Raw genomic sequence first — 18,052 nt, forward strand, 5'->3', positions numbered from 1 at the left:
GCAACATGCCACTGACCGCAGATATTTCTGAAATTGATAATTTTTTTTCCTTTTATAATTTCTTAAAACTTATTTCTATTATTTCTTCAGTTGGTACAGTTGTAAATTAAGTTATCTATCAAAAGAAGCAAACGTAATATCTCCTACAATTTCAATATCTTTAATTGTAGTCATTACATCACTTCTGTTCTTAAATAACTATGACGTATCAAACGTATAGTTCTGCTTCGAAATTTCGTTCTATTAACAGAAAAATTTTAAATGAAGAAGTGTTTCTAGAATCAACAACATCCCTCATTGGAACATGAAGTTTATGGGTTTTAGGTTGATCTCATTTATTAACCATTTTTGCTTATGAAGTTTGGAATTCTACCATTGGATCTTCTTTAAGCTCAGTTGCGTTGTTTTCAGAAAAGAAAATCAGTCTTTTAGTGTTGTCGACTACTCATCTTTGCTCATAATTGCTACAGAATTGTGTTTGTCAGATTTTTTGCAATCATGGCATTATTATTATTAAGTTTATTGTTACGGTTCTATTCAAATAGATATTTATTGGACTTTGCTTAGAACTGCGTTTTACGTGTTTTCATATACTGATATTTTGTTTATCACCAGTTAGCATTTCATATCGTAACAATTTTAAAAATCGAATATCATTACGCTATACATGTCGATCTTATCGATGTCTACGTGGTCGAGCGTGGTTGTGATGCGACACTTCAAAATCATAACAAACAATGCTAAGCTTCAAATGTTGAAGACAGTTGTTAGCGGACACTGCATATCCCTGCAAAAGCATTGCATACAACAATGGTAATGTGTAGTGTCATTTCTGTTGTACAATATGCATTTTAACGTGCCAAGTCAAATTGTATACTTTTGATCTTTGAATTGCTCGCCGCATTATTCAGACATCTGTACTTTACTCCACACCAGAAAGTAAGCATTGTATTCACGAAGGGATGGTATGGCTGTGTTTTGATTTTTACACACTGGATTAGGTAGCCCTTGTTTGCTCCCGTTGTAGGTGTTGTACCACAGTAAGGGATTGTTGCATCAAAGTACAAATCATGCATTTCGCCCATCGTATGTTGTATCACACAATAAAATACACGTACTACAATACCTGGCATAAAAACTGTGCCCTTTAAGTTAAGAATTCATTTGTAGGTACTAATATCTGATTACACCCGTATTTCTACAATCTTGTGAGAAATAGTACCATTGATTGTATCGTCCTCTACTTAATACTGGCCTAGTTTGACAAGGACGGAGAGGAGGAAGTATTATTAAATTGATTAATTATCAAATTAATACTTCACTTGCCAGCATGTATGATTTTCAGAAAATGTTACCGTACGTCATTATTGTTAAACTGCTGAAAACTATTTGTGTTATTGTAACTTAAATTCATATGAAATCCTCTTGTCATTTTTCCTTCACTACCCTCTTGAACTGAATGGATGTGGCATAATACGAGGCCTGCTCAAAGAATTCTTAGCAATTTTGCTGATATCAAACCAAATCGTTTTATATGCCTGAAGACAATATTGCTGTCACAGGATACGTCATCTAGTGCAAGTTATTTCTTTATGACATACAATATTACAACTGAATATAGTGTTACATGTTTAATTTATGCAAATGATAGTTTGCCCTTGTGTATTGTACAGCATTTATTTCACACCATAAGTAAGTTGCAAAATCACTTACACTATTATGTATGATTTCCTTAGCATTATAGCAGGTCTTTCTTTTTAGCCATGATTACATCACCATTTTAAATTTATTGTGTGGGAATATCTTCACATTTGGCTGTATCTTGTTCAGAAACACCTTTCCAGTGTGTGCAAAGTTATTCTTAGTCTTAAATAGTCTAGTCCAGATTTCTGTTACTGGTTTCATAAGTCTAGACATAAGCTAGTTTATATAAATGTAATTCTCTGTAGTGTAGACAAAAACTTGAATTTATGTACAAGCTGGGAACAGTAAGCATTTTGTGTTCGGTGAAGTATTTTTTGCAAGAGGTGTTCTGTAGACCAAAAATGTATTGTATTACTTTCTTCAGCCAGAGGAAAACTTTATTATCTCCAGCAGAGTTTCCCCAGAGTATCTATCAGCCCATAGTTCACGTGTGAATGAAAAATTGCTTAATAGGCCATCAGGAGTAGGTCTTGATTGATATAGTTCTTTAATTTTGTTATCAGGTGCACTACTCTTGATAACTTATTGCATACTTTTTCTGTTTGGATATACCACTAGAACTTATTGTTCAGATTGATACCTAACAGTTTCACTGACTTTTCCTCGAGATTGTGTGGGTCAGTATCAGGATTTATGAGAGAGGAAAGTAATGTTCTGCATTACTATCATTTAGCTTTGATGTATTATCCTTGAACTATTGAGTTGCCTGTTTCATCAAGAGGGCATTCTTTTATACTGTGACCTTTTTGTGTGATGAAAGCGGAGTCATCTGTTTCTCAGATGGGCAATTTTGATGAAAGTGGAATCACCTGTTTCTTGGATTGCCAATGTAGCATAATGCCACATTTGTATTAGATAGTGTTTAATGCTATTACGGACTGTAAAACATTCCGTCTTGCTTGCGCCTTATTTTTAGCTGTTAGAATTACTCATAGACTATTAATCATCATTTTTTCTTGGAGCAATTGGGGGTTTAGTGTTCTATAGAACACCTGGAAAAATACGTAGATGTATTTGATGAGTTGTTGCTGCAGCATTCCCTTTCACAAGTGGGACAAACAATTTTACACAGACAACACATTGTCCTGGCAGAGGTTAAAACACCTCAAAAAGGTGAGGTTGTCTAACTCGTAAGCTTTCTCAGACAGACAATTTCGCAAGAGAACTCTCTCTCGCTCCTGTAATATCACGCACAGCAATAAAAGGGCTTCATGTTGACAATTCATTATACATTGTTTACTTCATAGTCTATTTAAAAGCTGTGGTTCTTTTATGTTATTTTTGATAATTCAAACTGAAAATTAAGTTCATATTATGATGGAATTAGTGATGCCATGGCATTTCCATGGAGGTATTTTGCATGAACATTTGATGTTGCGTTGATGGCTAGTTACTACTGTAATTTAATATTTTCCTTTTCTTTTAGGATATATCAGCATTTTCTGAAGACAATTTTGATGTTAAGGAATGGATAAACAAAACATTTCGAAGGGCAGAAGCCCAAGAAAACAGAGATGTAAGTCATGGAAGTATCTCATAAGTTTGTATAAATTCTGACAAATCTCTATCTTTTGTGTCAGAATGTTAATTTGTTTTAACATTTCCAGGCATTTGCATCTTCATTAGTCATGAAACTGCAGCTGTATGTGCAACAAGTCAACAGTGCTTTGGAAGACACAAGTCAGCAGGTGACATAATTTATTGTTATTGAGTAATTGAGGTGATCATTATCCTATATAATTAAAAAGCTTACATACATTAGGTTACATGGAAAGTACAGTCTGTTGATGAGAATATTAGGTACACTGCACTGCAACCACCCTATTGTACATGCAACACTCAAACATTCTTGATTTTCTAGGGCTTAAATAGCAGTTTCATTTAGTTGGGATCTTTGCATTAGTGGTGACAGCATGTGTTGAATTGAATTGAATTTTATTTGATCCTGTTAGATTACATTGTGTACAGTAAATGTACGTGTAATATAAGACATGTCAAATTAGTAACATTGATTATCACTTATTTTTCTATCCGTTTAGCTTACATTTTTACATCATTGATAATGAATAACAATATATACAAATTTAATGGTATAAGTATTCTGCAACACTGTGAAACTCTTTTTCAATTAGATAGTCATTAAGTTTCTTTGGAAAGTCATTGTCAAGTACACTATCGGGCAGGTTTTTAGGCAGACTTTTTAGTAGTCTGATACCAGAGTACTGGGGTCCTTTTTCTAGCATTGCCAGTCGGTGGGGTATGCTCCGTACTTCATTCTTCCTTCTTGTATTGTGGGTGCATTTCTAATCCACCACCTTTTGTGATGTACATTATTGTTTTGTATATATACAATGATGGAAAATTTAAGATAGCTAACTTCTTGAAACAGTTTCTGCACGTTTCAGAAGTCTTTCTTCTTAAAATGGTCCTAATGGCTATTTTTTAAAAATGTGAACACTCGTTTTGTCTATTGTTTGTTTGAGTTTCCTCATACAGTCACTCCATACTGTAAGTATGGTTCGAAAAGTCCATGATACACTGTACACAGAAGGTTCTTGTCTGAATACTGTGATAGCTGCATCGTTAAACACTGCATACATAGTCTTTTTTTTTTAGATTTTAAACCAGTTCATTTTCCAACAGCAATTGAGCTGTGACATTTGCAGATATATATGCTCTACTCTTAAGCTGTTCCATATTTTGGTCACTATTTAGTATTGTCACGTCATCAGCATACAGTATTTTCTTTTCTTCCTCCTCAACACCTTTATCATCAACAAACACATTAAATAACAATGGCCCCATTACCGAACCCTGCGGCACTCCATATTTGATGGGTTTGGTTTTTGATTGGTACGAGTTTCCTAATGATACATACTGCTTGCGTTTGCACAAGTATGATTTTATCCATTCACCTGGTTGCCCTCGAAGGCCATAGTTGCCTAATTTTTGTATCAACATTTCATGGTAAATGGTGTCAAATGCTTTTGAAATATCCAGAAACATTGCAGAGACAACCGTTTTTTCATCCAAGGACTGTAAAATGTATTCTGTTAGACTTGCAATTGCTGATTCTGTAGATGTACCCTTTCTGAACCATGTTGTGAGGGTATGAGAATGTTATGTTTGTCCAAATAATCAAGTGATCTGGTATACATACGCATTTCTAGGATTTTCGAGAAACCTGATATAAGTGAAACTGGTTTGTAGTTGTTGGGGTCGTCCTTATCCCCTTTCTTGTTGTACACTGGCACCACTTTCGTTATCTTCAGTTTTTCTGGAAAAATTCCATCTCTGAAAGAACAGTTTGCTATGTTCAGCAGTGGTGTTATTATCTGCTCACTTACCAGCTTTATTACATGATTTGATATTTCATCATCACCAGCTGATTTCTTGGACTTAAGTTTCTGTATCGTTTTCCGTAGTTCATCTTCCGTGACTGGTCTTAAGAACATAGTACAGCATGATCTTTTTGGTACATTAATACTCTTCTATTTTTTACTATTTCTTTCCAATTTTAAGTTTTCTACTACACTGATATAGTTATTATTCAGTATGTTTGCTATTTCCATACCATCTGTGACTACTGTGTTGTCTATTTTAATTGACCTAATACCTTCTTCTATGTTTGGCCCATCTTTTTGCTTTCTTTCAGCATTAATTGCATTCCAAGCTTCCTTTGCCTTGTTTTTTGAGTTCGTTATGGTGGTGTCTTTTGCTTAGACTGCTCTTTTGTTTTTCTATACTTCTTTTTTAACATTTTATAGTTTTCAGCTTGGCCCATCCATCTCAGATCCTGCAGCTTCCTTCGCTGTTCTGGTATTTCACTGGTAATCCACTGTGTTTGAATTTTCAGCCTTTCTTGTGTCTCTACTTTGGGAAATGCTACATTAAAATGGTATTTAATTGTTGAAATAAATGCATCATATTTTTAATTTACACTCTGGGCCTGTAGGGTTTCATTCCAGGTTTCCTTACTGAACATTGTTCTAAAGATGTTGATATTTTGTTCACTAATTACCCTAATTTCTTTGATTGTTTGTTTTGGTTCTGATGCTGTGTCATTACTTCTGCAAAAGCTGATTAGTTGTCCATGATGATCAGATATTTCTGTCTGAGCTACATGTGACTCATAGTTACACATATTAGTAATTATGTTGTCGATAACTGTCTCACTTTGTGAAGTCACTCTTGTTGGTGCAGTTATTGTTACTTTCATGTTATGCTGTATTAACAATTCTTCAAAATCCTGTAATATTTTTGTGTCTTTTTCCCATGTCAATGTTGAAGTCTCCACATATAATAAGGTTTCTCTTCATATTCATTCTCAATAAGCTAGCAATTTTTTTCAGAAAGATGCTAATATTACCACATGGTGATCTGGACACACAAAACACTCTAAAATCCTCTGTCATTATATCAGTAACTTCAAAGTCTTTTCCTCTAGCTATGGGCAATGTAGCGGCTTCACTGTTTACATTCTTTAGGAGAGTACCTGTTCTAATATATATACAAACGCCACCACCTTATATTCAGATCTGCAGAAGTAACTAGCTAGTTTGTAGTCCTTTATTGCAACATTACCTATTTTACTTTCAGCTAGTCCATGTTCACTGATGCATAATATGTCTGGTCTTACTTCACTCAGGAGTACTGCTTCTAATTTTTTGTTATCAAAGTATTGAATATTTTGATGAAGTACTTTTATGTAATTTTTCTTTTGTTGGCTTACATGTTGTGAGCTGTATTCTGAGGCAAATTCTTTAGCATTGTCTTTTTTTGTACAGTGCTTATATTTTTCTTTTCCAGCTAGAGTGTGTGATTTTTCACCCCCTTCAGGCCGTATTAGTTTCCCTTGCTGCTAATGATTTTGCAGACATTTGCAAACATTCTGCTGAATGTTACAGACCCCAGTCTATTTAAATGCAAGCCATCATTCACTAGTGAATTTTCACATAGGAATTTGTTTGTGTCTATAAAAACTCCCCTAGGACAATCACATTGTTCTTTAAGAGCACAGTTTATTTTGGTGATATATTTTTCACTCACTGACCTTCTGTTTATGCTTCCGCAAAGTATCAGCCGAGATCCTGCATACATATTTCTTGCAGAAAGAATCAAGTTTCTTGCTTTGTTTGCCATTTCTTCCTCACTGCTGCTCCTTAACGAATTTGTTCCAACATGTATAAACACCCCTTTACAATTATGTCTGGTTTCAGAATCTGGTTTTGTAGAAGCTTGTCTTGCATATTTTTAAAATGTTTACCGAATTGTTGCGTTCTAATTCCAGGTCATACGTTGATCTTGCAATTGGAGACAGTGATATTCTTCAGCAGCGAATCGCCAAATATTAACAATTCATTTTCCTTTTGTTGCGTATCTGTCGCCTTGTTTTTCCTTTTGCTGTATGTCACCACCTTCCATTTATATTTATCTTCCGGTTTTTGGCTTTCTGAGTTTACCGATACATCATGACAGTACAAAATCAGCATATTGTTGGCTGATTGAATAGGGGTGGTCATTATTCAGAGATATGACAGAGACAGTCATTCAAAGCAAAAAAGTATAGTAGATAACGACTAATCCTTCTACTGCAAGCTCTTTGCTCCCCATACTTTGAGGTGGTAGTATGGACCAAAACAGGAAAAAAGTCCAGCAAACATTCGCTCTAAAGAGCATATCTTACGAGCTAAGAGTACTTTTTCTTCCTCACTACCATGTAACATGTGTCTTCTACTGATCAAGTGTTCATGGCTGTTAAGGTATGCATTTTAGAGTGCATGTTTACTATACATTTTTGCTTTGAATGATTGTTCATGTCATATCCCTAAATATTGATCGTTCCTCATGGGACCCTATATAAAGTCCAAAACATTGCAATATCAGTTGAAACTACGATTTTACTGTGACCGGTCATGATTTATTTTCTTATGCACTTCAGAGGTTTAAACATCCATCACTTGGTTGATTTATGCGAGTTAATACATGTGTGTATATTGTGTTTTCAAAGATGAACAGAATTGAAACAGCCACATCTGCATATGAGTTGGGCAATGATTTTCATAAATTTACTGAATGGTGGATATTTAAACCTCTCAATCATCATCATCCTCATCAACAACAGCAACACTCTGTCTTTCATAGTTAAAAGTTGGTGACCCATTTCAAAATTCTCTTAACAGTCTGTCTCCATTTTTCTTGGTCGTCTGCTTCTTGGAGTAGCTAGCCCTATGTTTGGTGTGTCTTCTTGTTTATCTGATCTCTCCATCATCTTGATGGTCTTCCCAGCACTCTTTTTCCCATCGACTTTGTCTTGGATGATTATCTGTTTCAAGTTATCCTCCTGTCATCGAAGTATGTGACCAAAGAACTGCAGGATTCACTGGAAACACATACTGGACAACCTCTTCTCCACCATGAGTTCATGAAGGATTGATTTGTTGGTCCGTTTTTTTATTAGTGATGTTCTCAGCAGTGTCCTGTATGTCTGCATCTCAAAAGCATCAATTCTTTTCCGGTCCCCTTTAGTTATTGTCCATGTTTCAGCACCATAAAGGAAAACTGGAAACACCAGATACTTCAGCACTTTCAGTTTAGCATGCCTGGTTAGTACTCAGTCTTTTCAAATCACTGTCAGCTTTGATGCAGCATCCCTACCTAGAACAACTCTACATCGTATTTCCTGTGTAGAACCACCGTCTTTCTGAAATACTTAGCCCCAGTAGACAAAAGTGACCAACTTTTTCATATTCTGATATAGTACATCAGTACCTGATTGATGTCTAAGTATCATGATCTTGGTTGTTTTTTTATTAATTGAAAATTCGAGTTGACATTCTTTCACAGAATTGTGAGTGTGATACTGGCATTGTGTGTGTGTGTGTGTGTGTGTGTGTGTGTGTGTGTGTGTGTGTGTGTGTGGTTTTTTTCCCCCTCCGTGTTTTGTATCTTTCTGTAGTCTTCATGGTGTTAAAGCTTCAGATTTGACTTGAAACATCCATGAACCGCACCCCTGTTGTTCATTTGACTTACGCCAGTTGGCAGCTGAGCAGCAGGAGCTTTTCTTACTCTGGTGCTCATAGGAGCACGTTTCATAGAGATCTGTGACCCTATCATCTAGTTTTCCCATTTAATACCATTGGGTTTCTCGGCAGTCATGTTAGAATGTCTTAATCTGCCTGTTTAGTGTTTCCTATACATTATGTGGCAGGATTTGCGCTGTGCAGGCTGTGATGTAGACTGTGAAATTTATGGCATTGCAGTGAAGGACTACACAAACTCATTGCATGCTATTATAAAACCCTCAAGAGTAAAATTTAGAAAAATAGTGAAAGATATGTACATTTGCTGGTTTATACTATTTGAATCAATGTTTCACACCCTTTATTCAGTTTATTCACTGCTGACCGCATGTAGTGGAATAGGTTTGAACATCAGATATTCAATTAAGACTATTTTTTGCAGTGAAGTTTTTACAATTTGATTCCATATCTTTCAAAAACATCCTTAACTACTAATGTCAGTCATGTGTATTTCAAATACATTGGCTATCTTGTAAAATGGGTGTTTTAGTAACCAATCAGACATCTTAAATTTGAAAATATAAAGGGATAATATCTGATAAGCTATTGGAGGTTCATTAAAAAGTTTTAAGTATGTTATTTCGTGTGAGTTTGCAGTTCTTGTGAGTCTGTGTCTCACTATATCAAGATTCAGTCTGTCCCTGGTATTGCAAGGGTGTATCATCTCTGTGGTGCTGAACTCATTTGTGATGCAACACTGTGTATAGATTAACAACAGTCAATATCTGGAGCTTGATAAAGAGGGATGGTAGTGTTCCTTAGGTGTCACATTGCTCATTGTTCTGATTACTCCCCCCCCCCCCCCCCCCCTTGAATTTTCAGAATTTCACTGAAAAGCTGGAATGTCTGCAGAACAGTATGCCGTAGGAAGTGTGTGACTGAAATAAGCCAAAATATGCAACCTTTAGATACTCACCGGTGACTGTATTTGTCAGTTTCCACGCGAGATAGCTTACTGTTGGTACTCTTCTGCAGACATGGCTAATATGTTACTCCCTGTTTAATTTTGAATCAATGTGAAAGCCTAAAGCTTTACTGATTTACTTTCCACACCCAGAATTAGTTCCTGTGTTTTATCAGGATTGCATAGGAGTTCATTTTAAGAAAACCAATTCATTGCTTGTTGTAACTTTCCTGTGTTGCTAAATGCAGTGCTGTCATGTCATGGTGGGTTTTAGCAGTGTTATGTCATCTGCGCAACACACTGTGGAATCTGCTCCTATGTGGTTTGGCAGATTGTTTACTGTAACGATGAGTGGAAAGGGACTAAGCCCTATAGAACTCCAGTCCAGACTTCCTTCAAGGAAGAACATCTGTTTTTGACTGATACAAACTGCTTTCTGTTGCTTCGATATCACATGATTACATCTAAAGATGGGTTGTGTACGACATAATATGCCAGCTTTGCAAGTAGGATGTTAAATGGTGTACAGCCCAAGACTTTGCTGAGATCACAAAATACAACTGATACTAGAACCCAATGTTCAAATGCAGTTATCACATGGTTAACAATTTAAGTGACAGCAGCAGTTGTATTTTTGCCATGTTGGAATCCATACTGTGACTGTGTGTTGGAGAGGCGATCATGCTTTCCAAAATTGCTATTTAGCTGCTTGCACATTAGATTCTCTAAAAGTTTGGAGAAAATTTGACAACAGAAATTGGTTGCTAGTTTTGGGGCTAATGTGTATCCCCCTTTTTTAAAAGGCTGGTGTCGCTGAGCAATTTTGAGTGCACCAAGGGAAACTCCAGATTCTGAACTCTTATTAAAGATGATAGTAAGAGGTTGACAGATAGTATGTACTAGTTTTTTTTTTATTCACGTAATTGGAGAACCAATAACAGTCATAACACTGGAGTCTGAGAACCTTGACACAGCTTTTATAATATCCTTGGGGGTGACAACATCCCAGTGAAAGGCACACCCCTTAGGTGACTCAGCACCAAGAGGTTCTACAGCACATTTTGATTAATTTTGTCTCGCAACCTACTCACAGAGTTTATAAAGTAATCATTTACTTCTTCAGGATCCAGTGCTGCATTTAGCTAATCAAGCTAACATCAGCTAATCTGTCAATAAGTAGAATAATATATTCACCTTTCTGGTCTCTTAACCATTTAGCATTGGATTTCATGCTGGCTGATGTGTCTGACTTAAACAACTGATAACAGCAAAATATTAAAATTAAGGGTTCATGGTCTACTAGTGCACCTCTAACAAGGATGAAATCATAAATATCTCAGAAAAAATAACTGTAATGTTCTCCAAGCAGGCATTATTCCATGTAGGTGTGTAGTTTCTACAGTGAATATTTAGAGATCTTAATATGTTTAAAAAAATTTCTTGTAACATGTTCATCCTTGTTGGTCATTTCGGTGTTGAAATTGCCACAAATAATGACGTTTATCTTAGTTTTCAAAGTTTTCCTCATAATCAGTTCACATCTTTCAAAAAATATGTTCACATCTCCTCCTGGAGATCTATATAAACTAACAGTTATGGTAATCTCTGCACTAACTCTTATACAGCTTAATTCTCCATCTAGTTCAGTATGTTACGTGCTAACATCTATCTTAGAAAACATTGTAGTATCTCTAACAAATATTAGTGCATCTCTATTCTTTCTTTCATGTATACACTTTATTTCACCAACAGTATAACCTTGAGGAATAAAATATTCTACCTGATCAGTCCTCCAGTGTTCTGTTACACATGCAACACCAACATTTTCAGTATTACAAAAATGTTCTAATATTTTATTCCTAATAAAGCAAATGTTCGTTTGATCTACAGTACCAGATTTAGGTTTATTGTTTATTGTCTGTAAACACTCACTCTTTTGTTTGTTCCTTCTAGTGTCTAGCTCCATTCTGAAAGGTTTATTGCCTGTCAAGTCAATTTATCCTAATTCATTTCCGTTATTATTCAAACCACTACATTCATAGACATTGTTATTCTGTTAGTCTTTCTTGAATTATTTCACTGACACAATCATACACAAACTTCTTCCCTTCACAGTTTAGGTGGAAGCCATGCTTGGTGTGAAGGCTATGCAGTAGTTTACTAATATGGAGCACATCACATCTTGCATATTCAGCTCACAGTTTCTTTATTTTAATATTTGTCCTTTGAATTTCATTATTTATGCGTGAACTATAGATTATATTGTGCCTATGTGGCACTGTAGTAACTACTGTCTTTCTTGTTTTGTTCTGTGCTAGAAAATTCTGTAGAGCTTTTACACAGACATCTGCTTCATTTTTCGCTACATCATTGGACCCTGTTACGCTTACTACAAAGTCATTTTTTTGCATGGTTTTCGTACGAATGCCTGTGCCTGCAACATGTTAGTTCTTACTCCACATTTGACTTCAATAGTCAGAACTATGTCTTATTTCTTGAAACATACTAAATGGTTTTTTGCCATGGCTATCTGTTAGAAAAAGCACACAAGTCTTTTTACCTGATGACCACTGCTTATTATTCTTATAATTGCCAACAGAACTTACTTTCTAGATTACTCCCCTAATTCATTACTGTTATGTTATCATATTTTCATTTGTAACTTCCCATTTTACAATCTTTAACAGATACTGCAGAGTCTGCCACGAATAATGCGAGATACAGAGATTTTACAACAGGAAGCCATGCTGTTACAGGAGAAAATGAATGCTGTGAAGAAAGATATTGAAAAGGTAAGTAATGCAGTTAACAGAAGTAAGGAGAGAAAGAGTGGTCCTGCTAAATTAACTTAACTGCTATAATTGATATCCTAGCCAGTAATATCAAATAAACTACTTTTGTGCTTTTCCTATCCCATTGTGTCCTGTTTCCAGTAATATCAAATGAACTACTTTTGAGCTTTCCCTGGCCCATTATGTCCTGTTTTTCTTCCTGTATCAATTTCATTGTTTCACATTTGCCCTCCCTTTTTCATTACAGCTGACAGCACATTATGCACAGAATGACTGCTCTGTGACTGCATAAATACAAGGATCAGTTTTACGGTTTTTTCAGTGTTAAATGATTGTCAATTTTAAATTAAATATTCTAATCAGATGCCATGGTAGTTAAATGGATTTGAATACTTACTAAATCAACATGTTTGTTGAAGAAAAATACATTCTGCATAGTAACAATGTTACAGAATGTCAACATTAAATGTCCTAAAATCATAAAGTAATTACAGATGGAATATTAATTCAGGTGGAGGATGGCTAAACAACGAAACATCTGAGTTGGTTGGCTGAATGCATTCAAAGTCCGCTGAAGTATGGGTCATGTCCTGGGTGGAATATAAATAATGGAAGGAATAATGGTAGCAACTCACTATATAGCTTAGGCATTGAGCAGTTGATGGGCATATAGATGTGATAGAAACAGAAGCTAAACTTTCAGACAGTGTCCTACCTCAGGCCTATCTTTAAAGAAAAAAAAAGCACACACACTTTAGGGATGATCATAAAGTTTTAATTATGCCACTGAAAGTATGAAGTTACATAATTAATACTTTGCTTGTTTGCAGATACATATCCAAGGTCTTAGTAAACATTAAAAACATCTGCCACAATAGCGTAGCAACCCACTAGAGTAGCCAAAACAAAATGCCACAGCCAATTGATGAAGGGTATTATTGTAATTCATTTTATGTAGCAGTGGAAATCTTGCAGCTGTGCCAGGCCAATACAGCTAACTAAAGAAGTCATCTGGACTTCCCGGCGGGCCGGAGTGGCCGAGCGGTTCTAGGCACTACAGTCTGCAACCGCGCGACCGCTACAGTCGCAGGTTCGAATCCTGCCCCGGGCATGGATGTGTGTGATATCCTTAGGTTAGTTAGGTTTAAGTAGCTCTAAGTTCTAGGGGACTGATGACCTCAGAAGTTAAGTCCCATAGTGCTCAGAGCCATTTTTTTTGGACTTCCCGACACATAAACATGTGCAGCTACAATGTCTTGACAGCTATATTGTCCCTGTATTGTGACTTGACTGTAGTGAGTGGCTGCCGGGCGGAATGGTTGAGGGGAAAAGGGAGTTGGAGAATGGCAGGGAAGGGTGAAGGGAGTGCACGCTGGTGGTTGGAGAGGAGAGGCACCAAGAGAACAGTACGGGAGTGTGGCACCAATGAACTTGGACTGATGCAGGCAGAGGACATTGAGAGTGACACATGGTGAAGTGGACAAGTGGTGAGGCATGAGAGGGATGGACCTGGGTGTGCGACAGGGGCTATTATGATGTGCAACTAAGAATTCAGCTGTTTGGTGCATTCTGTGCAGAGAGAGGGAGAACTGGAGAATACTTTGCAAAACTGCCAGCCACTCCAGCTTCATAACTGGCAATGCTGGGGTGAGCACCACACTGGGTCCCTGTTTCTGCTTCTAACTATCCCTACAAAACATTTATATTCTTGAAAAAATGAGACTGTCACTTTTAATGTACTACTTGTCATGTTTGTGTTATGGCAAAAAAAAAAAAAAAAAAAAAACCTACAGTTGTTAAGTATCCTCATCATACCTAAACTAGTATGAAAATCAACTCTAAATGTTCTGTGTGTACAGACAGACATGCTTGTTTATGTGCACAACACCACAGCAGACATTTGGGCCAAGAGTATTATGGGAACAACAGATATATTGTAAGGACAAATTACATATATGAAATTAAGGGAAATTGAAATTTGGAGAGGGTGTTGTTTCAATGGCATGGGTTGCAAAACACAGCAGCATTAGTGCCACTGGGTGCTCAGTTTTGCTCCTGGGCATTGTTCGGTTGTAGTGATTTAGGTGGACAGCTTATTTGTTTGCAGAAGTTTCAGCCGATTTGGTATATAGCATGACTCCTTTTGCAAGTGGCTCTGCCCTGACAAAGTAGGTTGTGCCTCTGGAATGCAACTAGAATAGAATGTGCTCTGATGGAACCAACATCAGAGCTCAATTCAGCACACCTAATATAGATAAAACTAGTGATTGCTTATCACAGCTGCCTATTCCTGCAACAGTTAACTCTCAAAGGAAATCATTTTTGGACTAAAGAACAAAAAGAGTTACAGAGTAAATGTTGTACCCAGTAATGTGCCCGAGCCCCACTCCCTTGAAAAACCAGTGTACTCACACAAAAAGTCAAAATTTTGTGTTTTCTTCCAGAATATGCAAAGCATAAGGAACAAAAGTTAAGAACTACAAATATTTTTAGAAAGCTTTGGAGACACTGTAGATGTGCTTTGTATAGCCGAGCATTGGCTTAAAGATAATGAAGCTGCTTATTTTTCCCTTACAGGCTATCAAATGGTTAACAATTTTTGCAGAACTAATAAAAAGGGAGATGGCTGTCTAATACTTGCCGGAGATAAATGTAGAATGTAATCCATTGTTATATGTATCTACAGACCACCTGATGGTAACATAAAAATATTCACCTCCAAACTAGATATGCTACTACAACAGTATAGTTTAAAATATCCCAGTATTATCTTATGTGGAGACTTTAATATAGATTTCCTAGTAGAATCCACTGCTTCCTGAGAAATAGTGAATATATTACAATGTTATAATATGATAAACTTAACAAAAAAACTACTAGAACAACTAATACCAATTCCTCTGCAATAGATGCTGTTTTGGTCAACACTGACATGTCATCTGTCTGCAGACTGGACAACATCTCCAATGGTATATCAGATCACAACTGCTTGATACTGAATATGACTACGCAAGATGCAAATAGACAGACAGAACCTCCCCAACGGACTTACAAAAGATCAACTGGCAATAAAAATAGTATAGCACATTTCTCTCTTCTGCTCCATGAAGCTGACTGGAAAGGTGTCTATTGTGCCAGCAATGTTGACAGAAAGGCTAATGAATTTATGAGTATCTTGCAACACTGCTATGAAGTGGCATTCCCAATCAAACTTACAGCTAAAAAATACACATCTCAACTGTCCAATAATAAATGGTTAACACCAGAAATAAAAACCTCTTGCAGAAATAAGAGACTGCTATATGCCTACAGTAAAACTATAGACAGTGAGGTATTCCGTAACTATTTAAAGCAGTATAAAAGAATTCTAAACAAGGTAATTCATGAAGCAAAGAAAATGTATAATAGGCAATTCATTATCAACTCAAGTAATAAATCAAAAGCCATGTGGAGATTTGATAAATGAAACAGTTGGCAAAAAAGACAAGACACACTCAATAACCTGTATTAAAGACCAGGATGGTGTTATCACTGACCCTAAGCAATTATGTGAAATATTTAATGACCATTTCACAAATGTTGGTGACAAGTTTTCTTCTTTAATCAAGACTCCTGCACTCACTCAGATTCAGCAGTATTCCCACAATCAGTTTTCCTTGGCCCAGTCACGCCAAATGAAATCTGCAATATTATAAGGCAGAGACCAAACAAACATTCCTGTGGTCTTGATGGTATATCTGATTGCCTTTTAAAACGAGTCTGCCATCATGTGTGTGAACCACTGTCAGGTATAATAAACTGCTCTTTATCATCAGGTCAGTTTCCTAGAATTTTTAAAGCAGCAAAAGTTATTCCTCTGTTTAAAAAAGGGGAAATGAGTGATGTAAACAACTACAGACCCATCTCAATCTTATCAAGCTCATCAAAAGTCCTCGAAAAATCAGTATATGACAGTGTTATAAATTTCTTGGAAAGTAACTGCATACTAAGTCCTCACCAGTTTGGGTTTAGGAAAGGGAGATCAATAAATGGAGCATTATACTCATTTTTAAATGAAATCTATAGGGCACTCAATGATAGAAAACACACAACAGGTGTGTTTCTTGATCTCACTAAAGCTTTTGGTCTTGTCAACCATGAATTACTTTTGGAGAAACTACTACATTATGGGATTAGGGGAAATTGCAGTGACTGGTTTAGGTCATATCTCTCAGAGTACAGAAAGTAGTGATTACATCAAAAATTGGTGAAAATGCTCAATCAGAGGAGCAAGTTGTAAGACAAGGTATTCCCCAAGGCTCTACACTTGGTCCCCTTTTATTTCTAATATTAATCAATGATCTGCCCCAAAGCAATCAGGAAGGTCTACCGGTAATGTTTGCTGACAACGCCAATGTACTGTTTTCAAATCACTGTCCTCATCAACTCAACTCCACAATTGCTGATACAAGGTAAACTGGTTGAACAAAAACAAACTTCTCCTAAATAAAGATAAAACAGTGTATATAAATTTCCACTCAACACAAAAGGTATCGTCTGTGATAGATGATCACAGGATTGAGAATATATCCATACAGCGAGAAAGAGCCACAAAATTCCTTGGAGTGTGGATAGATGACACACTAAAGTGGGACATACATAAAGATAAATTATTAAGTAAAGTGAACAGTTTGTGCTATGCTTTTAGTATTTTAAGTAAAATCTGTGATATCGAAACACTAAAATGTGCCTACTTTGCATTAGTACACTCAATAATTACATATTGCATTCCTTTATGGCGCTTCTCCCATAAGAATGTATTTGTTATGCAGAAGCAAATAATTAAGACAATGAAACAAGTACCCCTGTCTTCCGCCACTAAACATCTCTTTAAGGAGCTCAGTATTTTGCCAGTGCCTTGTATCTATATTCATGAAACAGTGTGTTTTATTCATGGAAATCTCCATATATTTACAAAAAATAGAGATGTTGACTATCATAATACTCGTCATTCCAATGACATATTTATAGGTGATCAACGGCTACATAAAGGGCACAGTAGTGTAAGGCACAGGGGAGTACTTCTGTACAAGAAGCTACCTGAAAATGTCAGGTCTTGCAAGAAAGGATTCAGACCCAAAACAAACTCAATCCTACAGAAGCACTGCTTCTATTCAGTGGAAGAATTTATGAATAGTAATCTAAAACAATTTTTGTAATGTATTTTACTGTGTGTATTAAAATATTACTTTCAAATGACTTATTTGGCTCTATTCACAGATATAACTGTTCCTTGTTATGGCTCATCTGCACCTATGATAACACAATGTAAATAGTGTTACTCTGTAATCATTATCTGATGACTGTATGTAACATACCAAAAAAGTTATGATTCTCTATGTACAGCATATAATTTATGTAAATGTGTATCTTAAGAATGTCTATACTTATGCATGTAACTGAATACCTACAAAATAAGTATATTTATGTATCAAAGCATGTTAAATGTAACTTATCCTACATCTATGTGTAATAACAACAAGATTTCTGGATGAATAAATGAAATGAATTGAATAACATGTGCTCTGTGG

General features: G+C 36.1%; 1 protein-coding gene across 1 annotated transcript in view; it reads left to right on the plus strand.

Annotated features, from left to right (window-relative positions):
* The first annotated feature begins 671 nt into the window (after window positions 1–671).
* Window positions 672–18,052, plus strand: part of LOC126253101 (conserved oligomeric Golgi complex subunit 7) — a 93,303-nt gene continuing 75,922 nt past the window's right edge. Inside the window, exons 1-4 of the mRNA XM_049954210.1 lie at window positions 672–813; window positions 3,131–3,220; window positions 3,312–3,392; window positions 12,378–12,482. Of these exons, the coding sequence (XP_049810167.1) occupies window positions 811–813; window positions 3,131–3,220; window positions 3,312–3,392; window positions 12,378–12,482 (279 nt within the window). The 5' untranslated portion in view covers window positions 672–810. The remainder of the gene's footprint in view (window positions 814–3,130; window positions 3,221–3,311; window positions 3,393–12,377; window positions 12,483–18,052) is intronic.

This window comes from Schistocerca nitens, chromosome 1 (assembly GCF_023898315.1).
Source record: "Schistocerca nitens isolate TAMUIC-IGC-003100 chromosome 1, iqSchNite1.1, whole genome shotgun sequence".
Taxonomy (NCBI): domain Eukaryota; kingdom Metazoa; phylum Arthropoda; class Insecta; order Orthoptera; family Acrididae; genus Schistocerca; species Schistocerca nitens.